At 56.1% G+C, this 26,345-nt stretch overlaps 6 protein-coding genes across 6 annotated transcripts; 4 read left to right on the forward strand and 2 right to left on the reverse strand.

Annotated features, from left to right (window-relative positions):
* Positions 1-1,889: 1,889 nt before the first annotated feature.
* On the reverse strand, positions 1,890-3,093 carry COL26b_011587 (uncharacterized protein; the record flags this gene model as incomplete). The annotated part of the gene is made up of 2 exons (XM_053184251.1): positions 1,890-2,335; positions 2,391-3,093. The coding sequence occupies 2 exons, from the start codon at positions 3,091-3,093 to the stop codon at positions 1,890-1,892; spliced, it is 1,149 nt and encodes a 382-aa protein (XP_053031816.1).
* Positions 3,094-3,861: 768 nt separating this feature from the next.
* COL26b_011588 (uncharacterized protein) lies at positions 3,862-5,406 on the forward strand (the record flags this gene model as incomplete). The annotated part of the gene is made up of 1 exon (XM_053184252.1): positions 3,862-5,406. One exon carries the CDS (start codon positions 3,862-3,864, stop codon positions 5,404-5,406), a length of 1,545 nt encoding a protein of 514 aa, XP_053031817.1.
* Positions 5,407-6,265: 859 nt separating this feature from the next.
* COL26b_011589 (uncharacterized protein) lies at positions 6,266-7,144 on the forward strand (the record flags this gene model as incomplete). Its single annotated transcript, XM_053184253.1, has 2 exons — positions 6,266-6,358; positions 6,419-7,144. 2 exons carry the CDS (start codon positions 6,266-6,268, stop codon positions 7,142-7,144), a joined length of 819 nt encoding a protein of 272 aa, XP_053031818.1.
* Positions 7,145-7,210: 66 nt separating this feature from the next.
* Positions 7,211-7,968, reverse strand: COL26b_011590 (uncharacterized protein; the record flags this gene model as incomplete). Its single annotated transcript, XM_053184254.1, has 3 exons — positions 7,211-7,449; positions 7,508-7,841; positions 7,930-7,968. The coding sequence occupies 3 exons, from the start codon at positions 7,966-7,968 to the stop codon at positions 7,211-7,213; spliced, it is 612 nt and encodes a 203-aa protein (XP_053031819.1).
* A 2,129-nt stretch (positions 7,969-10,097) lies between these two features.
* COL26b_011591 (uncharacterized protein) lies at positions 10,098-11,818 on the forward strand (the record flags this gene model as incomplete). Its single annotated transcript, XM_053184255.1, has 5 exons — positions 10,098-10,428; positions 10,487-10,600; positions 10,654-10,786; positions 10,837-11,272; positions 11,330-11,818. 5 exons carry the CDS (start codon positions 10,098-10,100, stop codon positions 11,816-11,818), a joined length of 1,503 nt encoding a protein of 500 aa, XP_053031820.1.
* Positions 11,819-13,600: 1,782 nt separating this feature from the next.
* On the forward strand, positions 13,601-15,201 carry COL26b_011592 (uncharacterized protein; the record flags this gene model as incomplete). Its single annotated transcript, XM_053184256.1, has 2 exons — positions 13,601-13,754; positions 13,832-15,201. The coding sequence occupies 2 exons, from the start codon at positions 13,601-13,603 to the stop codon at positions 15,199-15,201; spliced, it is 1,524 nt and encodes a 507-aa protein (XP_053031821.1).
* Between the last annotated feature and the right edge of the window lie 11,144 nt (positions 15,202-26,345).

Here is a 26,345-nt window from a genome sequence, read left to right on the forward strand (position 1 = left end):
GGTGCCCGCATATGACACCAAACGAGTAGGAATTAGTATCTCCAGGTGACCTCATTTGCATTGAGGTTGTAACATGCCAGTGCTCATCGAAGAGGGCATGGATGGCATCGGCTTCCAGAGTCAAGGCGCATATGATGGCAATCTTGATATGATGCCGGCTTTTGCTAACATCTATGGTGTGACGTGAGACGGAGCCTTCTGGAACTTCAGGTGAAGTCCTCGGAAGCCATGAAGGTGTCGATGACGGTGGGAATGAAGAGTCTAGTTTGCTTGCATCCGTCTGTGGGATTGCCCTGTCGATACTAGTGTCTCTTTCTGGCGTCCTCGTCAATTCGTAGCTTGGAGGCGAATGTCGAATGGATTTGAACAACCTGTCTGGAAAAATCTCAGAAGACAGATAAGCCGAAAGCATAGGAGCCATGTCGTCCTCGGCGCCATGGTAAGATGGAGGTTCTATCGAATCGAAGGGTCTCCTAGATGAGGTTTTCTGAGGAACGTTTTCGGGTCCGATCAATAAAACTTTAAGTAGCGTGGCTGTTGGCCTGTTGGAAATTTCCGAAGCCACGGTTTGAAGGTTCTCCTCCCAATCTTCCACGCCCTCTTCCCAACCATAAGAAAGTATGCTGCGGTCAAGTACGACGGATATTCTGCGCAAATTCGCACACACCAGCTGAAACAGGGAAATGCAATCGTTTATGCAGCTAGCATGCTTGAATGACTGGATATTTTCATGAACAAATCCAGTGGGATCCAGCGGCTGCATGTGACGAAGACACTGGCCAGTGAGCTGTTCGAAAGCCTCACGGATGTTCAGCTTAGGTTGACGTGAGTTTGGCGCGGTTGAAGGCGGTAGGCCATCCAGCAGGTAAAGAACTGGATGGGATGCACCCAAATGTCCTATGAGCTCGAGAGCAAAACTTCGTGTGCGCAAATCCATCTCAATATCAACACGAGTGACCTGCGGCCGGGATGATTTCAACCAGGCGACAATCTATGGATGCGCCCACAATTGGTTGTAGAGCTGGGAACCTAGGAGCGAATCCCGCCTTTCGACGACATCGATAAAGGCCGTCAGTCGTTCCTTGACATAGACAGGGTCTATGAAACGGAAGTCCGCTTTACAAAATGTAAGGACCTTCCATAGAAGATCCTTCTCAAAACGTAGGAGAGAAGTCGCATGATAGAGGTCGTTAGATAGCAAGTGGCCTGTGCGAATGTAAGCCTCCGGCACAGAAAGGAGACGCCACAAAGAGCTAACCTCGTAGATCCTGTAGCTGTCGGATGTAATCTTCGCCCTCATTCTGGAGGATGATTATGCCTCGGCCATCCGTTTCTGTTCCCAGTTGCACTTTCTTAGTACCCCGACAGACGGAAATCTGCCAGCAAAGCTCTTGTACGAGGGCATCGCGCAGAGTCGCCATCCGAAAGCGGCGGGGCCATGGGCTTTGAGCATGAATCGAAGGTTGCGGTTGATACCAGAGAGGTGACGGGGTAAGGGGTTAAAGGCTTTTACCAGCCTGCTCAAAACCACCCTGTGGCTTAGGTCATATCAGCTGAGCTGCGTCATACAGCCGACCGACCAAAAGGTACGGTACGCGTGAATTCGCGCCACGCCATAGGCTCACACCACCAACGCACTTTAGTAATGTGTCTGCCGTGTGTCGCACACTGTCTCAATATCCTACACGCCTCTGCGATTCTAGCAGATGCAGTATGCCCAGCAGACAACTGTTTCAGCACGTTCAATGTAGTGCGGAAAGTATTAGTTGTGGTCTTGTGGCGCGTACGGTCATATCTGATTCTTCTCATTACCAAAACGCCATGCCAGATAAGCACTACTAACTAATTGTTTCCAGGAAAAGACCCCGTCCAAAGGAAGCGAAAGACGCTCAAATCGCCCAGTAAATCTCCACCTTGACACTCTCAACATTATTGCGCCAACCACCAAACCGAGCCTTGCCCCAGACGGTGACAACATCGCCCAGCTTCAAGCTGCGGACAAAGTTGCCTGTGCCCGTACCCTTCCCGCGACCGATTTCCGCCAGACGGTCGCCCTCGGGCGAATCTGGGTGGATATCGTCCGTCCATGACCAGATCACCTCATGGTCCACAAACTCCCTATGCGCTGTCTTATTGGCCTGGATCTTGAGGTTATCCAGGGCGTGCATGTGGTGATGGTAGGCCGTCATTGAAGAAGTGGAAACAACGGGGGGATACACGGATTGGAGACCGCAGGTGCAGAAGTTCGAAGCCCCACCACCAGGTGTATTGCTGCTCTCCGACGCCTCGGGTTCGGGGGTTGGGCTCGGTGATGATCGTTTGCAAGAACCGTCGCCTGTATCCAAAATGTCAGTGTGCTGTCATCTTTTTGGGCAACAGGAATAACCTACACTTGCGCCCCTCGTCGAACTTCTCCAATCCCGCCTCAAACCAAGTCCACGATCCCCTGTACGTGCCCTTATCTTCGTGGCTGCCACCCCAACCTTGGTCCTTGCTCCGCAACTTGAACACAATCTTTCGAACCGGGTGGGTCAGCGCGGGCGGCTGCGTCATGGACCCTTCGAAGTATTCCCTCGGTGCTTCGCGCGTAGGCAGTGTCGGACTCGACTTCGGCTCCATGAGAGTCAAGTTCTGCAGAGGCCCTTCCACGGCCGAGCCGTCAACATCTTTGGGCGGGAGCGGGGCCGTCTTGAATGCCTCCCCGACCTTGCGGTAGTCGGTAAATCCGATCGGGGGACATCTAAGAAGGAGCTTGTTCTCGCCATTGGGGTCTCCGCCGACGATTCCGGCGCCACCGCGGGGCACGTTGACTTGCCATGCCATGGAGGCCTCGGAGTGCGGCCAGTACTCGGCTTGGTCGAAGATGAGGTCGAGGAGCTCGGGCGGAAACTTGGCAGCTTTCTCCAGCATGACTCTAACAACGAGGACATCGGCCAACGTAGGTTTGTATTCGCCGGGAACTTGTTGGGTTGAAGATTGGCCGTCGGGGCCGTTGTTGTCGGGGAACGCCATGGCTCTAGCGAGGAACGCACCTGCTGCAACTGTCGCGAGAGGTCTGGCGTATTGTTGTAAAGTCGAGAAGAAGTTCGACATGGGTATGTATGTCACTAGAGGTGCTTTTGAGGAGCGGATGGAGGGGTAGTGAATGTAGGTAACGGTCCAGAGTAGCGTACGCGTCGGTTGACGTGTGACGGAGGCGACGTCAGTTCATCACTGTGCTGGCCACTTTCAGGGTCGATGGGAGGCCGCTAGAGCACTGGTGCCACTAGCTAAACGGGAAGGTTAAATTGACGTCAGTGCGGCGTGGGGATTCACAGCGGGGAAGCTGCGGTCTGGAACCTGCGACAAGCACATGCTACAACTTCACATGGTGAAAGTCATTGTGATTTGGACATTGAAGTATCGTGGCTATTGTTTCTACCGAGCAGTAGCTGACTGGTCTTCCATTCCGAAGCATACCTACAACGGAGCCTATGGAGCAACGGCCACGCGTACATCACCAACATCGTCAGATCTGCTTACCTATGGAGAGAACTTACCACACGACGTCACCGGTCACCGAGGAAAAGCTACTGGCGTCGGGTGGCTGGCTGAGACATGTCTTTCTGTACTGACAGTCTTCGTTAGAAACCTTGAGAAAACGCCGCTGGAAAGAAAGTCAAACTGCCCCTCATCGCGACGCTTATCGCTTATCGTCACGTGAGATTGCACCATCGTCGCCGCCGACAATGGAGCTCTAAGCAACTCCAGCTTACAAACCCGGCCGCGGGAAACACCAAGAAACGCCGCTATATCTTTGCTAAGGGCCCATGACCCTCTCTCGAGCCTTTCCATAGCTTCAATCCCGTCACAATTGTCGCCATGAAGTGCCAAAGACTCGCCTCAGCGGCCCTGCGCCAGGCTCGCGCCCCAATTCCCCGCACCAGCACCCCCGCCGCAATTCGGAGCTCTGCCGCAGCTCTCAGCTCCCAACAACCCACGCGCCGATTCCACTCCAAGCCGGCGCGCAAAGCGTCCAACAGCCCCGGCGATGCCTCGAACCCGGCGATGGCGTTCCCGTGCCTCGACGCCCTCGAGAACCGGTCCGCGACACTAGAAGCGAAGTTCGAGTCGAGCAACGAGCCTTCGTACACGGCCGGCGCGACGGAGACGTATCACTGTGAAGAGCCCCTCCTCCTCGACTGGGGCGGTGTCCTGCCTGAATTCGATATCGCGTACGAGTCGTGGGGTAAAATGAATGCGGACAAGTCGAATGTAATCCTCCTCCACACCGGTCTGTCTGCGTCGTCGCATGCGCATTCTACGGAGAGCAACCCGAAGCCTGGCTGGTGGGAGAAGTTCATCGGCCCAGGGCTTGCGCTGGATACGGATAAATACCACGTAATCTGCACAAACGTAATTGGAGGATGTTATGGCTCGACAGGACCGAGTAGCATTGATCCTGCGGACGGCCAGCGATATGCGACACGGTTCCCGATCTTGACAATGGAGGACATGGTGCGCGCGCAATTCAGGTTGCTGGATGGCCTCGGCGTAGAGAAGCTATATGCCAGCGTTGGCTCTAGTATGGGTGGGATGCAGTCGCTTGCTGCTGGGACACTCTTCCCCAACCGCGTAGGCAGGATTGTGTCCATCAGCGGTTGCGCGAGGAGTCACCCGTACAGCATTGCGATGCGCCACACGCAGCGACAGGTGTTGATGATGGACCCGAACTGGAACAGAGGCTTCTACTACGGCAGAGTGCCGCCCCACGCTGGTATGAAGCTGGCGCGAGAGATCGCGACGGTTACATATCGCTCGGGACCAGAGTGGGAGCAGCGCTTCGGAAGGAGGAGGGCAGATCCCAGCAAGCCACCAGCGCTGTGCCCAGACTTCTTGATCGAGACGTATCTTGATCATGCCGGCGAGAAATTCTGCCTGACCTACGATCCTAACAGCTTGCTGTACGTCAGTAAGGCTATGGATCTCTTCGACCTCGGACGTGAGAACCAGGTGGCTGCCAGCGCAAGGAGAGCGGAGCGTGAGAAGCTGCTGCAGTCTGGTGTCGAGCCCACGAGGAACGATGCTGCTTGCAGTCTGACACTTCCCGAGAAGCCTTACGAGGAACAACCGGAGTCGAACGCCGGTGCATCAGATCAGCCCGTCGAAGTGTCGTCGAGACCTCCCGAGGACCTGATCGCTGGTCTCTCTCCTCTGAGGGACACCCCAGCCCTCGTCATCGGCGTTGCCAGCGACATCCTCTTCCCCGCGTGGCAGCAGAGGGAAGTTGCGCAGGCCCTCAAGCTGGCGGGTAACCGAAACGTGGCACACATCGAGCTGAGCGAGGAGATGAGCTTCTTCGGTCACGATACATTCCTCTTGGACCTCAAGAACATCGGCGGAAATCTGAAGAACTTCTTGGGCTGATTGGGTGGGTCCTCACCTTTGGACAACAAGACTCGCGCGCACCTTGAAGTCGACCACCTCTCCGGCCACCCGTCGACCCTTTCATCCCATCCGACCCGCAGAAGGCTTTATCTAGCAGTGAATCACTCTCATCCGCAACCCCAGAGACTAGCACGCAGTTGACGACGGGCGTGGGTGGCCGAACACGTACCCTCGGCGCAAAAACAGTTCGGCTGTTTTTCATAGGAATGAACTGGGGACGCCCAGTTCAATTCCGAACTTTTTTGTCTTTTTTGCAATTTTGCTTTTTACCGAAGTGATCTACGAGGTTCAAATTACCTCTGGGAATAGGTTTGAAGCCGATTACGGGTGGTTGCGGTGTGTGGGAAATGATTCTTTTCCTTTTGTTACATCATCATCGCGAGTGTAGGAAGGGAGTTGGAGGAAGGGGTGAGGGCGGTTCGCATTTGCATAGCATAAACAGCATAAGGCAGGCAGGAAAAGCACAACTGATGAATGAAAGGTTCTACGAATCGTAATACACACACATATCAATCTGTTTTATGATATGTACCGCGGCGAACTATCATCCTGCATTTTTTACATTTTTTCGTACCTTCCTTTGGCGCAACGCCATCGGCAGAAAGACCCCACTAAACCAACACTTCAAGTCTGACGTCAGTCAGCCTTTCATTCACTTACACTTACATTCGACAACACCTGTGCAACTCAATAAGGTCAATTGCGAGGCAGTATGAGCACGTTCGCGCCTGCTTTAAAACGCTTTCCACATAACTTCATTCCTTCACCCAGGAATATTCTGAGACCAGCCACATTTTCTCAACGCGTCAACCAGGTTCACTCCCGACTCGTCAGAACAATGTCGACAATCACCCTCAAAGATCACGGCATCCAGGTCAAGCTGCCGGAAGGCCTCTCCGAATCCCAGCTTCTCTCCTTCCGACCCTTCAACGTGAGCTCATCTCCACTTTCTAATTCGTTCATCAGCAGCACATTCTAACAAACACCGCAGAACTGGCTCTCCCGCCTCACAACCTCCCTCACCCTCCAATCCAAAACCGCCACCCACCCCTTCCACGCCAACCCCTACGCCCTGCGCAGCATCACCGTCCAAACCTACGACATCTTCGGCTCCTCGCCTATCGGCTTCCTCAAGCTCACCGCCGACGTCTCCAACGCCGCCGGCGAGACCCTCCCCGCAAGCGTCTTCCTGCGCGGGCCCAGCGTCGCGATGCTACTCATGCTCGTCCCCGACGACGCCCCGGACGAGCGCTACGCCGTGCTGACCATGCAGCCGCGCGTGCCGGCAGGCAGCCTGTCGTTCGTGGAGCTGCCGGCGGGCATGGTCGACGACAGCGGCAGCTTCGCGGGCGCGGCGGCGAAGGAGCTGAAGGAGGAGTGCGGGATTGAGATCCACGAGGACGAGCTGACGTGTCTGAGCGAGCTGGCGGGCGCGGGGAGGGCAACGGAGGGGGAGGAGGAGGGGCTTGCGGAGGCGATGTTTCCGTCGGCGGGCGGGTGTGATGAGTTTATTACGATTTATAGTCATGAGAGGCGGGTGCCGAGGGGGCAGCTGAAGGAGTGGAGCGGGAAGTTGACGGGGTTGAGGGAGGAGGGGGAGAAGATTACGTTGAAGATTGTGCCGATGGGGGAGCTTTGGAGGGAGGGGGCGAGGGATGCGAAGTGTCTTGCTGCGGTGGCGTTGTGGGAGGGACTGAGGAGGGAAGGCAAGGTGTGATTCTCACGGGCCTCAGGTCACGACATCACAAGAAGTATCCGAGACAGCGAAATAAGGAGAGGGCGTTTATAGCTTGAATTTCTTGGCTAGCTCGATGCCCTCTGCGATGGTGCCCACGCGAGCGTCGATGGCATAGCCTTCCTTCTCCAGGCGGACGCATTCGGACCAGAAGTCGGTTAGGGGCACGGTGAAGACCTCGATGAACTCGCTCTCCTCCAGCTGGGGGACGGGGTTCTGGTTCTCGGGGAGGGAGGTGTCGATCGTGACGTGGATCATGCGGAGGTTCGTGTTGCAGAAGCCGGGGTCTGAAGCACTCGTAATCAGCATCAACCAGCAAACAATAGACAATAGAAAGTAGCATACCGTTGAACATGATGGGCGTCGTCTCCGACGCGACGCCAACGTACCCAGTCTCCTCCTTGAGCTCTCTGACCGCAGCCTGCTCGGCAGTCTCCCCCTCGTCAACCAAGCCCGCGGGGACCTCGATGCAGATCTGGTCGATGGGCGGGCGGTACTGCTTCTGCAGGATGATCTCGGGGCCGGAGGGCTTCTCGAGGATGGCGACGATGCCGACGCCGTCGATGTCGCCGGACTTGGGGCGGGTGCGGCGCTCGGCGGACTCCCAGGTGCGCGGGGTGCCGTTCTGGTCGGTGTAGTTGATCTTGGAGAGCTTGATCCAGCGGGCTTCTGCGTCGGGCTGTCGGTTTGGGGCTTTGGTTAGCTACCTGTGGAAGGACAGATGCGGGAGAGCGTGGGAACAATTGCCCGAAGGATATATGACGTACCAGAGGCCCCGTGGCGGTCACCTTGGTTTTGCCGGACATGCTGGGCGATATCGGGTTCGGTATCGTGTGTCGCGGTGTTGGAGGGTGACGTGAAGGTACGGAGTCGGAGACGGAGCTTTGGCGGGGTAGCTTGGCTTCGCTTCACTGACGCTGGAATTGGCGGGGACGACCCCGCGGTCCATAGGCTGAGTCAGCCATTCTTAGTGCCGACACAAGCTCAGTGGGACTCTGGGAGGGAGGGAGACTTTGGGGGATGCCCTCAGAAGGAAAGGTCTGAATATGATTTTACACTTTATGCTTCTTATCGCGGACGTTGGCAGAAAGTAACGTCTGCAGACTATCTCCTTTCTTTACTTAGGGGCATCTTGCAGTCTGATGTATGATGAGTTGACTTTCCTTTCTTAGTAGATTTTCTACTTTGAGAAATCTGTGCCGTTCAACGACATCTGGCGAGACACAGCATGCGATAATGCAAGCTGGATCGTGATGGATGGAAGGCGGACTGTCAATGTGTGGCAGGCAGGTTGCCGACGGCACCGAATCCCCTCTTCATCCAACCTCCGCCAGACCCGCCGGCGACCTGATACCGCCAACTCCCACCTGCCAAGGATCTCGAAATTCCACCGGCTGTACGGCCTACATCAGAGCGGATCGACGCCAGAACCCCACGAAGACAACACACACCGGTCGGCAATCGAGTCAGTGACCTTTATCAACGACGTCGCTATTTCTCCGAGGATCTGTATGTGCAATCACTCGAAATCCCCACCCGCGCATACACAAGCTCGAAGCAGCTCGGTCCGAGATTATTCTGGGTGGGTTGTGTTATTTACGACATCGCATTAGATTGCACCGCTGCCGCGTCAGTCGGGTTTAAGCTTTGGGGCTTTTTCGTCTCAAGGCTGACGAGGTGGAAGGGATCCCTGGCAGACTCGGCTGCCCGCCGGCAAAAAGAGACGGGCAACAATCGTGCTGAGAGGGGATGGAGGGCACAGGCTGCGCCGTTCAGCACTGTCAGTGGCAGATCACACCACGCTGCCGATCGCTGCTGGCCCTCCTCCGGACGTCTGATAGTTGGGACGATGGGACGAACTTGACCTTCAGGCGGCATGGACATGACAGCCGGCCAGCACACCCACAGCCCTCAGCCGGAGCCTTCCAGAATGAGCCTTCCAGGCTTCTGCAGGAACAGAGTTCCGAAGTGCAAGAATGAAGAGGAGATGGTGCGACGCGCCGAGTCACGAGAGGCAGAAGAAACGAGAAAAAAGTTGGTCATCTTGGATGTTTTGTTGTGGGTTCGCGAGGTGCTGGCGATGCATCTGAGTTGGTTGTACGACGGGCGATGACGAGGAGCCTTGGTTGCGGCGGGTGTGCTCCTGTGCCACGGTGTTGGCCGTTGATTGGGGCGAAGCAACCTGCGATGCGGTCGATTGGCGCGTCCCAGCTGCCCGGGAGTTTTTTTTTTTTTCGGCTCTCGCTGACAACTCCGACCCAAAACCGCAACGGCCCATCGCTGCGGTTGAGAGATGCAGGGAGCACCGCTACTTCTCCCGCCAGCAGGCCAACGACAACATCGGAATCCGCTATCAGCTGCACTCGCGATTGCGTGCGGCCCTCCCAGATTTCGCGAGAGCAGCGGCAACAGCACATCGGAGATGCTGGGCTGACTCGCAACCGCTGGCTAGCCGGCCACAGGGGAGGAGCCTTTCCCTCGCGGCAGGGGTGTGCCGGCCGCGAAGTGGTCTTGACATCCTGTTGGACCCCTAACGGCCGGGGTCTGTATCTGCTGCATCCGCAGCGCATGCGACAATCGCAAACGGCTCTGCTGCTGTTGGTTGGGTCCCTTATTTTAATGAGCTTCCTCTCTGGGACGCAGGAATCGCCACGCCAGCTGCTGTGCCATTTCTCTCACTCCCTCTCACATACGTGGTGCAGTCCTAGCCTGTGTCGGAACTTTTGGCGACAAGCGGTTTGCATTACTGCTTTAGGAAGAGTCTCACCACCATACCCGACTCTCTATCCTGCCTTTCTGATTATTTCGACTTCGTTTGGTTTAATAGTTTTGGGTGTTGGTTTTCCTCCACTGGGCTGGCTTTTCAGCATTTGAGCTGCTTGTTTTTGGCCCACCTCGCCTTTGCGAGCAGAGAACTACAGAAACAGGCGCAAACATGACGAACAAAACCCTCGATCGCGACGTGGAGCGCCGGCCAGAGGAGGAGACGCCGCTGCTGGCGCACGACCTCCCCGCGACGGTCGCGCCCAGCCGCGCATACCAGTTCAAGGTTATTGCGATTTCCATGATTTTCATCGTGATTGTCGAGGTCGGCGCGCTGCTGCAGGTCCCGCCGACGTACCAGATTATGGAGCAGATCATCTGCGAGAAGCGCTTTCCCGGCCACATCGCGACGGACGCAGCGGACGATGTGTGCAAGGGGCCCGAGGTGGCGGGCGAGCTGGCCATGGTGAAGGGCTGGTTGAACTCGTTTGACTGTATCCCGCGTGAGTTGTCCTGTGCCGTGCTGCATGTGTGAAGAATACGGCCTCTGACGTGGTCCAGCGCTCATTACGTCCATCCCGTACGGCATCATTGCGGATAAGTACGGCCGTCGACCCGTCTTGACGTTGGCCATGTTTGGTCTGTGCCTGGAGTTTATGTGGATGCTGCAGCCGCGTGAGTGCACTACCCGAGACGTATCGTTTGCTTCGTTTGCTAAAGCGAGACAGTGCTGTGGCCCAACGTGCTGCCTCTCTGGACGGTCTGGTTTGGCGCAGTTTTCCAGTTCATCGGCGGCGGCGCTGCCATAGTCCAGGCCATGGTGTGGACCATGATTTCTGACGTTGTCCCAATCTCCAACTTGTAAGTGCCGCAAACGAGTGTTGATTTCCAGCCATCTAATACCCCGCCAGGACATCCGTGTACTACAAGGTCGGCACAATAGCCCTGACAGGCGAGCTCGTCGTCGCCCCAATCAGCGCCGCCCTGCTCACCAAGTCCCCCTGGCTCCCGCTCTGTCTCGGCCAGGCGCTGCTCACGTTTGGCGCCTGCCTGCCGCCCTTCATCCCGGAGACGTCCGAGTTCCGGCGGGCTGCCGATGTGGAGGTCGAGCAAACGCTCCACCGGGCGGAGGAGGCGGACGGCGCCGAGAGCGCCAAGCGCACGCTGCGGGAGCAGATTGTCTACTCGATGAAGAACGACATGAACCACGTCTACAACTTCCTCATCAAGTCCAAGCGAATCCTCCCGCTGGTGCTGGGCTTCAACCTCACTGTAATTATCAAGTACATCAAGGTGGAAATCACGTCGCAGTACGTGCACAACCTGTTTGGATGGTCCTGGGCAAAGGTAAGCAAAATGCCTTCCCTCCGGAATGCCATCCCGGCCACTAACGGCAACACACAGGCAACCCTGCTCGGCACCGTCTCTACAATCACAAACATGACCATGCTCCTCGCCGTGCTCCCCTTCCTCAGCTGGTACATCACCAAGCGCACGGCGCTGCACCCGCTCATCCGCGACCTCTGGCTCGTGCGCATGACGGGCATCTTCCTCAGCCTTGGCTGCTTCATGGTCGCGGTCGCGTACAAGCCGTGGTTCCTGATCGCGGCGCTCGTCATCTTCAGCATGGGCGCGACGTACACCAACATCTGCCGCGCGGTGCTCAACGCCGTCGTCGAGCCGCACACCATCGGCACGCTCAACACGGCCATCGGCTGGGTCGAGCAGCTCAGCACGCTGGTCTCGGCGCCGGTGATTTCCGCGCTGCTGCGCGCGGGGACGAGGATTGGAGGGGCGTGGGTCGGGTTGCCGTATATGGCGGCCACGGTGATGGCTGTGTGCGGGACGGTGCTGGTGTTTGGGTACCATTTGCCGGGGGATAAATTGCTTTGAGAGGTTGGGATTGGGTTTGGTTTCATGCATGGCGTGGCGCGGTAATTAGGCTACAGATGCAGAATCTAGATGTTTTGTTTTGTGATATGTGGAGATGGTGCGGGTGCTGGCTGCTTGGTCTCAGACGGCTATCCGTCGGTGAGGGCGATGGCCCATGATGTCCTGATTTGGGTATGCTTGATTGGAAGCCAGAGTCATCCTGTGTCTGCAAGCTGAAGTGCAATCGCGTCCAGGACACACGGACTATGAGAAATCAGATTGTCTTCGTATTTTGCATGCAAATGCCCGCGATGAGGCGGTTGTTACCAGCCCCTGACAAGCCAGAAGATGACCGGAGGAGAGAGCCATCTGCCTCATGTGTAAAACCCCCATCGAACAGTTGTCCCTGACTTTCTCCTTCTCTCATCTTTTTCTCTCTCCGTGTTCCATCTCAGACCGTTAAGTTGTGGTCGTCCACCTGCTCTTCTGCTCCTCTCCTCCCTTCGCTGAACACGCTGCTGATGGCAGTATATGGTCAGATTCCCTCTGCATCGTCTGTGGTGAGCGCTTGCTGACTTCTTTCCTCAGCATACCGACCAAGTTTCTTCTCACCTCTCCCATCCTGTTTCCCACTTCTTTCATCTGCGACGATAAGTGTTGGGTTAGACTTTCTCTTCCCCATTGTCATGAGCTATAGCTGACTACTTTCCACAGCCCACCAACCTCACAGCAACACAGCCAGAACAGCGCAACTCCTGTCTCCTCTGTCTGGCCCAAACTCTCTTCTCCTGCCGTCACTCTTCGTCACCCTATTCTTTTTGGTACCACTCAGTGGTTACTGTCTGGTCCTCCCTCTTTGCCCTCTGCAAAGCGCTGCTGGTGGCAGCATTTGGTCAGTTTCTCTGGTGTCCCGTATTCTGTGGCTAGCACTTGCTAACTTCTTTCCTTAGCCCATCGGCCCAGTTTCGTCTCATCTCTCTGCCACTCGCTCTCGCTTTGTCTTCTACCTGCGACCGGTGCGTTTTCATCCTCCGCCCTCAATTGTACGAAGCTGCCGACAGCAGTCACTGTAAAGTTCCTCTCTTGCCTGCACTCTGTGATGAGCACTCGCTGACCCCTTTGCTCAGTCCATGGACCGCGTTGCCCATTTACGTGGCTTGGTTTCTTCTTCTCTCATCGCCGTCTTCGTCTTTCATCACCGATTCCATGGTGTTGGACATATGATTTTGCCCATGTCCTGACGACAGAAGTTGTTGGTCAGACCCTCTCTCCCCCTCCATGATGACCACTCACTGACCCTTTTCCTTAGATCATCCTTCACATCGCCCCCAACTCGCTTGCTTATTCCCGCTCACGCCCGTTGGTCCGTCCGCGCAAGTAGCGATAAGGGTCACCGTGCGATAAGAGCTCCAGGATGGCGGGGGTGGGGTTGCCGCATGATGTAACACCGAAACGAGCCATCGGACTTTTTTGAGCGATGAGCCATCCGGCCGGCGAGGCAGCCACCACCGACCCGAACCGCTTCTTACCATCATCAATATCGACATACAACTGTCGCCTCTCATCCTCCCAGGCACCAACAACCTTCCACGAGCCCAAAAGCCGGCGACGACGCTTCTCAATCACCGCTGATCATCGATACGAACATCCCATCACGCTGCGACCAGCCCCCACGCCTGCAGACTTTTTTGGTCTTCTTTTCTTTCCCCCACTACCACCCCGCCACCATCGCCCACCATAGGCCGCCGACGCCGCGACAAACACCCCAAGGGCCGGCCCAACTCCAACCGGCCGCGCAACAAGATGGGCAATGAAGAATCCACCATGCTGGACGACAGCGTCCACCCCAAGACCCTCGAGTCGAGGTCTCTGGGCGCCATTGCCGACTACATCAAGTCCGGCGAGGTGAAGCGCATCGCCGTCATGACCGGCGCGGGCATCTCGACCGCCGCAGGCAGTATGTTCCTCCCACTACCCTCCTTGCGCCAACGCACTCTCGCTTTCCAGACCACAGCTAACATGCCACCCCTCCAGTCCCCGACTTCAGATCCCCCGGCACCGGCCTCTATGCCAACCTCGCCCGCCTCAACCTCCCCTACGCCGAAGCCGTCTTCGACATCAGCTACTTCCGCAAACACCCCGAACCCTTCTACTACCTCGCCAAGGAGCTCTACCCGGGCAAGTTCTTCCCGACCGTCTCGCACGTCTTCATCGCCCTCCTCGCCAAGAAGAGCCTCCTCCAGATGAACTTCACCCAGAACATCGACTGCCTCGAGCGCCGCGCCGGCGTCCCGGACGACAAGATCATCGAGGCCCATGGCTCCTTCGCCACCCAGCGCTGCATCGAGTGCGCCACCCCCTTCCCCGACGACAAGATGCTCCAGCACGTCCAGGCCGAGATCGTGCCCCGCTGCGGTACTTGCGACGGCCTCGTCAAGCCCGACATCGTCTTCTTCGGCGAGGCCCTCCCCGAGGCCTTCCGTAACAACACACATCTCCCCGCCATGGCAGACCTCATTGTCGTCATGGGCACCAGTCTGTCTGTCTACCCTTTCGCCGGCCTCGCTGAGGCGTCGCGGTCGGGTGTGCCGAGGCTGCTGCTCAACAGGGAGCGCGTGGGCCAGATGGGTCGCCGTGCGGATGATGTCGTTGAGCTGGGCACGTGCGATGCTGGCGTGCGCAAGCTTGCTTCTCTCCTTGGCTGGCGCGACGAGCTCGAGGACATGTGGCGCGGCATCGTTGGCGAGAAGGAGGCCGAGAGGCAGCTTGCTTCTGCTGCCGCTGACGGTGACGAGGACCTCGAGGAGGAGATCCGCAAGGTCACCGAGAACGTCGGCTCTGCACTCAAGCTCGACGACGACAAAGAGGAGCCCGATGTCGTCGGCGCCTCCTTGCGGCAGGACGGTGGCAGCGACACGGAGGATGCGCAGCAGACCATCCCCAAGGGTACCGTCTCGCGTGTCACCAAGGCGCTCGAGGCGGAGGTCGGCACTGACATCAAGGACGACCGCGGTCGCGAGGGGCATACCGTCTCTGGCTCCGAGGGCGCACCGCAGGAAGCCACCGACTTCCGCGCCGAGGCCAAGAAGAAGATCCAGCTTGCCGCGCAGGGTGCCGCGACACCCCTCGACGAGGTTGCCGTCGTCTTTGACCCTAACGCGCCCGTTGCCGCCAAGAAGGACACCGCCGCGGATGAGGCACTTACCTCCGGCCCAGCGCGCTACGAGCCCACGACATCTTCAGAGCCGGCTACCACATCGGAGTCCACACCCGCTGACACCCCATCCACATCATCCAAGGAGACGCAGGACGTACACACAACAACAGACAAGACGGCGGAGGCGGCGCCGCCAAAGGCTTCAGAAGCGGAAGAGAAGAAGACGCCGGATGATGCCAAGCTATGACCTCTTTACCAATTCCACCATTCCAACCTTTTTTGATCCTAGCAATCCATTTGCGCAAAAGTATACACATCCACATACATCCTTTGATGGCAGTAGTCAGTCCTTGTCACTATACCTATACCCAACATGCCTTGATATCATCTTTCCATTACTTCGTCCATTCGGATGTGCACGTTGTGTCTGTATCACCCACATGACGGTTGATGTCTACTTATTTACGTATCTTTCCAACCCCGGACCCAAGGCCCAGTGATGTCGAGCCGCAGCACGTACCTGTTGTGGTAGTGTTCTGGCTTCTTCCCCCGGCTTCGTCGACTTCGTTGGCCGCTGGCCGTCCTTGCCAGGGCGACGGTTTCCAGCTCTTTCCGCCAGCTGCGGCCGGATGAGGCCGTAAACATGATTGTGATAGAGATGCCTCATCGTCGACGCGCAGAAGACTGCGCCGGGCATCGCGAGACAAGAGCGCTCTGCCTTTGACCCTCTCGGAACTTCCATCTGCAGCCCGGGGAGCGGCAGCCAGAGTGTGAAGGTCCTCTACGCCTTTCTGGCCCACGCCGGGCTCAACTCAGAAGGCGATGGTGGCGAGAATAAGGGCCATTGAAAACATGTGCGGGCAATGGCGGGTTGCTCTGGGGCTGGTATCTAAGGAGTCGCCTCAGCCCCGCGATTGACGATGCGGGATCAATTGAGTTGAGACTCGCTCAACGATGCCAACAATAATGCCATGGCGGGTGTTTGCCCCCTTACAGTCCCGGGGCCCTTCCCGCTGGGAGCATGCACTGGTGCCGACAGTGAGAACTTGCTGAGCAGTATTGTGCTGGCTCCCTCCGTCGGCTCAACCAAGTCTACGATAAGGCCGACACTACATCCCGGTGTCCACCTCGCGGCGGCTCGATCTCAAACGAGGGCATGGATGGATCCGCTCATGGTCGCGTCGCACATGCCTGACTGTCAACCCGCAGATGCGGCATACAGAGCCATTACTGCTCTTCCTACTCACCCCCTGGAGCTCCCAGGGCTTGCTGAGGCATTTCAGTTGCGACTGGTTGCTCAACCTGGCAGGTTCCAATGCCATAGCGCATGTTTTCTTTATTAAAACCCCGGGCCCATGCCTCTGTGATGTGAAGTCACAGAGCCAGATCACCGCGGTGTTCTAGCTTCTGCTCCCAACCCCGTGGGGTCCTTCGAACGCAGCTACTGCGCTCGATCGCGGTCGTATCACTGTGTGCAATATGCGTCACTGTCCACGCGCAGAAGACTGCGCGCGGCATCCAGTGTCATCGGTGTCCTGGCCGTTCGTGTCTTGGGACTTCCAGGGCCTGGCTATCGCATTCAGCTTTGACTCCTCGAGCCATCCCGCGATAACGGCGCGTGATTGCTCTCTTTCAGCTCCGAGCCCATGCCTCGGTGATGTTGAGCTGTAGCAGGCAGCGGGAAGCTGGCTAGGGAAAGGCGTTCCTTCGCGAAAGGCATGGAATGCCAGGAGCGTTAGGAAGAGGCCGCGAAGGCCGAGAGACGCAAGTCGCATGAATCCTACGTCTTTCGCCGGCTTTAGCATTCAGTTCAGTCGAGTCTGTTGAGGAAAGCTACAAGACGGTGTCCGACTCTCGACTCGCTCACCAAGCAAGCCCCTGCTCCCAAATTGCTCTCCCTGTATACTTCGGTAGCCTCAGTGGAAACTACGTTCAATGCTACACGACCTCGGCTTACATCTAAAAGCTCGCCTGTGTAAGAGCTTCCGGGTTACTTGTCACCATCGTCTCTTACTTTCGTCCCACTTACTCGCTGCTTCACGCACTCGTCGTGCGGACCTATGCGTATCTCGTTCGTCACCGGTCAGTCTACTCACTCATGCCCCTCGACCTCCTGTTCAACGGGGAAACCGAGCTGGGACTGCTTGACCAGTCCGATTACCACAAGACGGTGGTGTTCGTGTCAATCAGCCCCGGGCCCGTACCTCAGCGACATTGAGCGCAGCCGACGGCGAAAACCTGGCAAGGCAATGTTGTGCTGGCTTTCGCCCTCGGCTCTGTCGGATCAGTCGAAATTTACGACAAGGGAGCAGACTCCAAAGTCGTTCAAGCTGACACCGGCGAAGACGTCGGTGAACAAGAGGTCGATCACGATTTGGCCAATAATACGGGCCTTTGAAGCTTTTGCACCACTCCACGGACTGGTGACTGCGCCTCGCGTGGAAGGCCAATTCGAGGAAAGCTACACCCGGGACAGACGAGTGCTGCGCCGGCTTTGGCTCGATCTAGGCTGGGTACATGGTCACGTCAAGTATGACGTTGACCCTCAGAAGAGTGTGCCGAAGGATGGCACGTAGGTCCTGGCTGCGTTACCACCCAGTACCATGGCCTCTCTGGCGTTGTTGTCCCCGGCGAGGCTTGGCTCAATCAGTACGATTGGCATCTCGTGGCGCGTGATTGCGTTCCGCTGCTGTTGCGTGTGGGTCATCGTGAAGATGATACCAACTTCAACAACCTTCTATGAAGAGGGAATGGAAGACAAATGCTACTTGGCGAGCGACGAAATCGTGGATCATCAGACCGTCGTGCTGTTTCACGCAGCCCATCTCGCTTGGGGGGAGGCGTGGCGACTACCATCCCGATTCGCTGCCCCTGGGGATCCAGACAAATGCAACTGGTGCTCTCCCTGAAGGTAACCCTGACAACGAGTATGTCAGCAAGTTCGACGGACAGTGTGGTCTCTTTGCTTGTGCAATGAGTCCGACTGCATTGCCTGGCTCTTGGGGTGAAGGTACTCGGTACAGTTCATCGCTTTCGCTTTGTGGGAAGTGTGACGTCTCGTGCTTTCGCGTTCGAAACCTTACCCAGATCCCACCAACTATGGCAACCTAAAGATGGAAGCCAGGAATCCGGAGTACTGCTTATCGTTACGGCCTTCTGTGTGTCTTTTCTCTGCGAAGTTCCGCCACGCGTTGATTTCCATATTTCGCGACACGTTATATACGATCTTCTCTGGTCGTCATCGATATACGACCATGGCCTGTTCACAACTAATTGGCCAAGAGAGCTAAGCCCATATCGGCCAATGTCCTAAGTCACTCACACCGAGACAGCCAATGAAGGGTAGACTAACCGTGTCTCTCCTCGGGAGGCGCGTCGCGACACCAGGTACTCCATTTCGTTGCCGCGCTGGTACTAGTGACAGCATTGCGGACGATGTTCGTTATATCGGTCCGGAGGCTGAGTATGCTACTGGACTCCTTCGAATGCCCCCGGGCCCAATTCCACACCGAAGTGGCTTACTATGGCTCTCTCGCCTGTCGGAGTGGTAGCCCAATATCGCGGATGAGGGTTCTCGGAGATACAGACTGCTGCGGCCCAACCAACCAGCGACACGCCTTGGTGCTGTTCTGGGCTGGTCTAACCAGAGACGCCATCAATGCTGATCATACACCGACTACTGGCATTCCGTCCTGGTTGGGGTCCGTACCCGACAATTCAGGCTTTGTTATGGCGGTCGCCGTGTTCACAAGTCTGCGGACATTCGCTGCCACTACTACGAAGCAGACCATGATCGGGACATCCTAATTCCAAGTATGTCATGGCCTGCGACATCAGTGTTCTTTGCTTGCCAAACATTCGGCGTCGGGGTATTGGCTGCTGGGGCTGAGGTCACTTAGAACTGCCCGCACAGCTGGTATATCAGCTGGCAATTCGCATCCGATTGCCGGGCCCCTTCTACTCTCCGATATTATGCACATCCTGCGCCGGTTGACGATTCGGCGATGTTGCGGTTGGAGGTAGACACTCTTGTGCCGCATCCTGCGCCGCAATACTTTGTCTTTGTCGGCGAGGACATATTCTGCAGCTTGTAAAGCTTTGCGGGTTGTACCCAGGACTCATCTTCTATCTCGCCGTGAGTGTCACTTGCTCAACTGTGGAGAGTCTGCGCTTCGCGGAAGAAGCTGAGGAGTATCACTAGGCAGACCTGGTTGACATTCGCGTCTACGGGCAGCAGGAAAACTAATAACCTGCAGAGCTTGCGCCGTCCCATCGGCCTGTTCGGGTTGCCTCCTGCTGAATATCAGGGCTCATCGGTGGCAGCTGGTAAGAATTCAGAGGGTTGGAGTACCGGCGGTCGAAGACATCCGCAAGGCTCGCTGGTTGTTGACGTTCGTTTCCCTACGCTAGTTGGGCAACGGAGGGCTTTGCCAAACGCACGTCTGGCAAAGTGGCCATCTGCTGCAACGAATGTGGCGACAGACGCAACGCGCTGGGAGCATACGTCTTTTCCCAGACGTTTTGGGTTGTCCGCTACACTTTGGGCTGCCCGCTGTGCAACACCAAGGATTATTGGTAGCATTTGGCAAGAGTTCAGAGGGTTGGAGTGCATCAACGATCGGCGATAACCCAATGGCTTGCTGGGTGTTGGCGTATAGGTTCAAATACACTTCTGGAATTGACCACCTCGGAAGAGACACGGCAATCGATGTGGCGGTAGAGGCAACGTCACTTGCGCAACAGGACATATGTTGAGATGCCAGTTCGCCAAGTATGCAACACGAAGAGGCACCATTAGGGCCCCGGAAGAACAGGATGCTGTTCTAACTGCTAATCGCCGAACCCATCGCCAAGACTGGCTGGTTACCAGCATCCTACCCCGGCACATGTCGGCGTGTGTTTGCTTCCTGGTTCTCTGATATCTACTATTTACCACGCCCACAGAGACGGTAGCTAGGTGTGACGTATTTCATCTTGCGCACCTGTCTATGGTCGTTGCTGCTACCGTCATCCAACTCTACGATGTTGCGTGGGAGAAGTATTCCTGTCCGATGGTCTGTCCACCCACTGGTCCCGCATTGCCACCGTCGGGGGATGGACTCATGAGACCGAAGCGCTCATCGGTGTGACCCTCTCCATATCGAGACACCGAGTTCATGGCTGTGCGAGCACTGGCTTGGCTGGGTCCTCGCCAAAATCGAAGACAGCCCCGTGTACTCTGCTTCGGGCAGTTCATGAACGAGTATCACCGGAGAACTCGTGAGCTCAGGACGACCGCAGAGGACATAGCAGCTGAACATCGGTAATTAGATCACATTATTCTCATGAGACAGAAAAACATCAAACTGGTTCTTTCGCGCCGGAAACCATCAGTCCACCAACCTTCATTTTAGACGCAGTTCTGATTGCCGCCGTCTCATTGCCTTGCTCCGTTGACCGCTGAATCCCCGGAGGCAGACCTCTGGGAAGGAGATATATGACGGAGGTTGTTCAAGCATCAATGTCGCTGCTTTGCCAGGCTCATTAGAGCCGCGGGCCCTCATATCTTTACCGACATCTTGGCCTGTGTACGGCAGAAGCGAAGGACCATCATGATGTCTCCTTGGTGTGGCACAGATGAATGGTTCGGTCTGAGGCGTCATGCCCTTCTTCTCGCTCGGTCATACATCTGGACTTTCGCTTCTGTAATTTCAACACGGTCGCGGATATGTGGTTAGTGTGTCTCACAAACATCATCACCATACCTGCGATGCATACCGGGACTGCCTGTCCTACAGGTTAGCAACGCAGGTTCCAAAGCTATGGGAACCTTTGAACGACATTTTAGCTCGGAAGTTAGGTGTTGCGGACGTCTAGTTGGCGCTGCGGGACCGGCAGGCAGGAGAAAAAGAACTATGCAAGGATCGCCATCCATGCTGACGCCGGGCCCTCTCTCAGCTTCGTGAGATGACAAGCGTAGGGCGCATGATTAACGCATGTTTGCGGTATTCGTCGATCGAGAAAGAAAGGCTCAGTATAGGCCACATCGCTCTACTGTATCTGCGGACTTGGCAACACGATGGCAACCTATGGAGCCTTCGTGTTGTTGAGTGTCGCGAGTCTCCGACCGCGAATCCCCTTCGCAGAGTGGGCATCCCGCGAAATCGGAGGCTCCATCCTCCGTCACGTCCTCGAGGCAAGGTTCGAGTCGCGCTGGAGCTCACAGAAATCCCTTCGGACATCATGGCGTACGCGGTAGCTATCGTTGAAGCCAGCGACTTGCCTCGTCCACGATCGTCTAGGCACGCTAGCAGGGCTATGTCGAGGGTCCTTTATAAAGTGGCTCACGACCCTGAGCACAGCTTAAACCTGTTCCTAGCTCTTTGTTTCAACTCTCTTATCAAGATTAGGGACACAAACAAAATCATCCTCACGTTGGAAGCATCGACAGGTAGTTCAAGACCGTGATGATGCTTCAGATAGGAGGGAAGAACGGAACGATAAGAGACTTCCGCTGGCGCTACCGTCGCTTACGGGCAGGGAACCCCTTTGGACTTTTGTGCGTTACATGGCCATTCTTCACGCCATAGGATCCTCTCGCTATCACGGTCAAGTCTACTAGCCTGTAGCTAGCATCTCCTAAGGGGGTTCAGGAGAGGAAGAATGGCCCACCCTGAGCAGTGGGCAACAAACAGCCGATTGCTCAGGGCTCTGTCAGCTACAATCCATGGAAGCAGGCCATGGCGGTCACTTACACCCTTTCCCCCGGGCGGCCATGGCAACCAGCACTATCTATGAATCTTCGCAAACCCAGTCACAGCCATCCGAAATTGAGCCGCATCTATTCCAAGTCCTGCCGCCGACCATGACAGCTAACGATGTCCCTGGAACGTGGCCAACCCAGCATCAGCCATCCCAGGCCAAGGCAAGCATTGGTTCTGGGACCAGGATGGCCATGCAGACTCGGGCCCTGGGCTTGACGTCCAAAGTATATGGCTGCCACCGCCAGTAATGGCAGCTAGGTGTAACGTAGTACATCTCGAACACACCTCAGGCATAGTGCCTCGCGCAGACCGCCCGGAAGAGCTCACATACTTCGGTGTGTTCATTGCGACGAAACATTCTCCAGGAATGATACCGTCAGACTTCACCTTATCAACGCGCACTACAAGAAGGATACACCACTATACCTGACATCACCGCTGTTGCAACTCATAGGCGACCCTTTCAACATCATGCACTGTTGGGTGGCGGTGGGCAGCGCTCGCAGATGCACGACCATGGTTCTGTCAGCGTTCAGTGATGGCCTCGCACGATGAAGCTAAGCCATCAATAGTCGTTTCGATGCGATTCGGGTTACCGCCGCCTCGACCTTTTGCGCCAATGACTACCGAATCACCGGAGGCAGCAGGGAGGGGGACCATTACCGCCGATGCCCAAATACGTCGGCGCTTATAGATCCTCAGCAGAGCTAGAGAACTTCCAATCTTAGCACTTCCCGAGAACACCTTCTGTATCGAGATAGTACTGTCTGCCTTGCCGTCCCTGTCACTGCAGCGCGGGGATCCCATCGAGGTTATGGGTACCTGATTTTATATGACTGGTAAGAGGAGCATCCCAGTATTCAGATTTCATCTACACCGACAGCAACGATGCTACGATATGCGTTCGCGATGCGAGGCGCTGGCACACAATTCTCCTTGAACCGCCGCGATCTTCTCTTCGGTCACCCACCCGTCAAGATCTCGCATTCTGCTACACTGCTTTACATCCAAGTGTCGCCAAACAAGCACCACCCGGCCCTCAGGTAACTTGATCCACGACAAAGATGTCCTCATGGCAGACGGCGCATCTCTCCTAGATGCAACCATGGGTGACATTACGGGCAGCAGTCCAAAGGCCAGAATTGCCGCGAAGAATGAGCCCGCCACAGACGCTCGGCAACGTCGCTTGGCAACAGATCCCAGAACCAATGCTTGTGGTTGCGTCTTGGTGCCTTCGTGGCAATAGCTACCATCATCCATCAACATCTACCAACAACTACCTTCATACTTGGTCGATGGCTGGCGCGTCAAATCACTCCTCTGGAAGAGGCATCGCAGTCTCGCCTCTCGAGCATGTGCTCGTCTATCCATAGTGGGGTCAAACCAAACGAATGCGGTACCGGGAGGACCTTGACTAGTCTGTGCGCATGGTACAAAGCGATGCTCAACGTGATAGCCGAGGTACTGGCGAATCCTGAAAAGTCTCTGGACACAAGTTTGGACCATCGTATCGGTCATGTCCCGCAGCTACTCTTGATCAGATTTTCGACGCTATCAATGAATTCTTTGGCGACAAGATCACCATTCATATACTTTATCAGGACGAAGACAATACGCCCACGAACCGCAAAAGATGCACCGTCAAGGGTCGCATGAGTTTCGCTGAGCTACAACGGAAGTAGAAGTCCGAGGAACGTGACTCAAAGACGCGGTTAACCCTTGTCATTACGTCGGTCAATACCCTGATACCTGCAAGCGACAGCAGAATATATGGAGATTTCGAAGGATGGCGAGGACGAGCTCCCGTGGATGAAGTTGGAGCACCCTTACGCAGAGAGCAGCCTAGCTCCCACCAAGGAATGACCTACATCCCTCCTTGAATGATGTGGCGAATTCGCGTCTTGGGTCAGATGTTCAGAGCATGGCTGCCGCCTTCTCTGTCGTACCTGACTTATTGTTGTGCTCTTGCGCGGTTTTAGACAGCCACAAGCGCCGCACTCCAATTTGCTCACGTAGTCATCGCTCCGCATGAGCTGGATTTGCATCGTTCCACATCTTCGACGGGTGTACAGGGTATATGATCCTCCAGGCTGTTGCGACTTCCCACGTCGTACAGGCCTTTGACTGGCGTCTTATCATAAGACTCAGTAGAGCCGAATGAGGCACACGGGGCTACATACAAAATTCCCGAAGCGACCCTCAACAAGGCATCTGCGGCGCTTGACGCCAAGGCGAAGACTCTGGTCAGCGGGACCCTGATGAAAGGTAGAGTATTCGACGCCATTGACATTCTCAAGATTCATCCCGGATGCCCTTTCGCGACGGAGAAGGCGATTTTGCGAGTCCTCGGTGCCAACCACTTTCTCCTGGCCAACGCACGTGGCTCTGCGAGGCGTGATCTATGAGACAGGCTCGCCGGAACGAAGAGTCTATTGGGGCGGCTTGTCGGCTTGAACGGGGCCATTCGATACAGATTTCGTGGCGGCCTTCAGTCAGCAAATGATGGACGACAATGCGGATTGCTTTGCCCTTGCGCGGGGGTCGGGATAACCGCAGGCATCACACTCAGCGTCTCGCTTGTGGTGGGCTAGCATGGTCTTGCGTTGAGCGTGGTCTTCGCAGCTATGCTCCCGCTCTGAGCCATGTCGAGGTCTCCAGCTCTTAGATCAGGACATCCGAAGACAAGCCAAGCTAGCCAGCCTGCTACATACCTCGTCGACAATGCGGGCAACTCGCATAGCTAGGCAAACGAGTTGCGATGGGAAGCTTGTAGAGGACGAAAGTCTCGTCGAATATTCCCGCGGTCAACCACAGGGGGCTCCTACGATATTCTAGGCGAGACAATTCTGCCCGAAGAGATATCTACCTTCCTGCTTGCCGTATCCGAAAGAAAACTTCCAACGTCCAGCTATTTGGCTGTGTCCTTGCTATCCCTGCATACTTTACGTTTCTGCAAAGGGAGGCTACCAAGGACGCAGCCTGCCACCGAGAGAGAGGTGCATCACCGGGTGGTGAAATCCTTTCAAGGCAAGTCGAAGGGGATAGAAAAGCCCGGGACTGTGCAGTTGCCGAGCGAGACTACGGGTCATCGGCTTTCGCTTGTGTGGATAGTTGTGTAGACAATCTTCGATCCAAGCAGCGATCCCCCTCCTCAACCACGCACTTAGAATCGGAATCGGGCCCACGCAGGGATATCAGAGTGCACGTATGCCGACATCAGAGATCCGTCAAGAGGTAGGCCTCTGCATCCCCGTTTCATCATTCGGCGCCCTGCAATAAGGCTCGGTAGAGCCAGGCGTCCTCGGCACACCCGTATCTCCAGGGCATCAACCTTGTCCATAGGCTCCCCTACATCGACAAACACTGTACGATTGTCTCGGCGTAGTACTCAAAAAGGACTGTCCTGAAACTGTGGCGTAGGCGCTTTGCAGCAAGAGGATAGGTTTGACATCTCGAGCCGACCATGCTGTTCCCGGACTCTTGAGACAAGGCACGCCGGCTCTGGACGTACCTGCATACCGATGAGGAATTCGAAAACTTCCACAATGCATTCAATAGAGCGGAAGAGGCTCCGCTGCTGAAAGTATTTCCACTCGCAGCAAGGGCCATCTATTCAATGGATCCCATCGTTACCCTCGTTCACTTCTGTTGTTGTGGTCGCCTCCGTAATCACTCCGAATCGAAAACCAGTCGTCTCACCTGATCAACCTGTACAACCTCTCGACTAATGCGATGCGTCTTCAATGAATTGACAATGCTGCAGTCGGCCTCGTGTTGACTGGGGAATCAACCGCCTGTTGAGTGAACCAGCTGCCGAGGATAGACCCCGGGCCGGTCTGGTGTTCAACATACAGTCCCGGGTCTATGAGATCGAGGAATACTATCCGTCCCTCATGGGCAGCGTTGATATACGATCAGTTGGCTATCTCGCAACTGACATTGCAAGCTGCTGCCGGCTTTGACGATCGGAACTTCGGCAACTAATTGCGGTCGCCAGTCGCGATCCATAATCAGAATCTACGACAGCTTGTCCAACCGAAGCCCTCCTCAGACAAGTCATAATCATCTTGTCGCAGCCTGGGCATCCTCCGCCTCATCCTGGTCTTGCCACGGGCTCCTTCAAGCAACCAACACAGTCACAGCGAACACGGACTTTTCATGGGGGCGTGACGCATCTTACCGTGTCGGAAGAGTTGTAGCTGTTTTGGTGAGCCCATGGATGCCGCTGTGCTCCGCAAGACTTAAGCCAACGCTTGCCGTTTTGCGCGAGGATCTGTATAACGCTCTCGGGAGGACAGCTCTCTCAAGGGCCTGAAATAGAGGCTCATGACGAGTATAGACGCCGTGTGCGCAAGTTGCATCACCAGCGACGAGGTCCTGGTTTTCCGAATCTTCCATGGCTTCATCGTGATCGCCGTGCACACGATTATTCAGCAGCGCACAGAAATGCGCGTGCCGCTGCGGGTGAGGATTACTTGAAATACGGACGACGACACGGCGTTAGATCCCGGGGCTTCCTCGCGAGCCGACTCACTTACCAGTCTCACCCTTTCAGACCGCCCGACCGATGGAACTGCGAGGTCTGTACCGACGACAAACTCCAGGCACTCGCCCGGGAGAGTCTGGGGCGTGACACTACGCGCTTCAC

The sequence above is a fragment of the Colletotrichum chrysophilum genome (genome assembly GCF_026319265.1).
Source record: "Colletotrichum chrysophilum strain AFK26 chromosome Unknown scaffold_144, whole genome shotgun sequence".
NCBI lineage: Eukaryota > Fungi > Ascomycota > Sordariomycetes > Glomerellales > Glomerellaceae > Colletotrichum > Colletotrichum chrysophilum.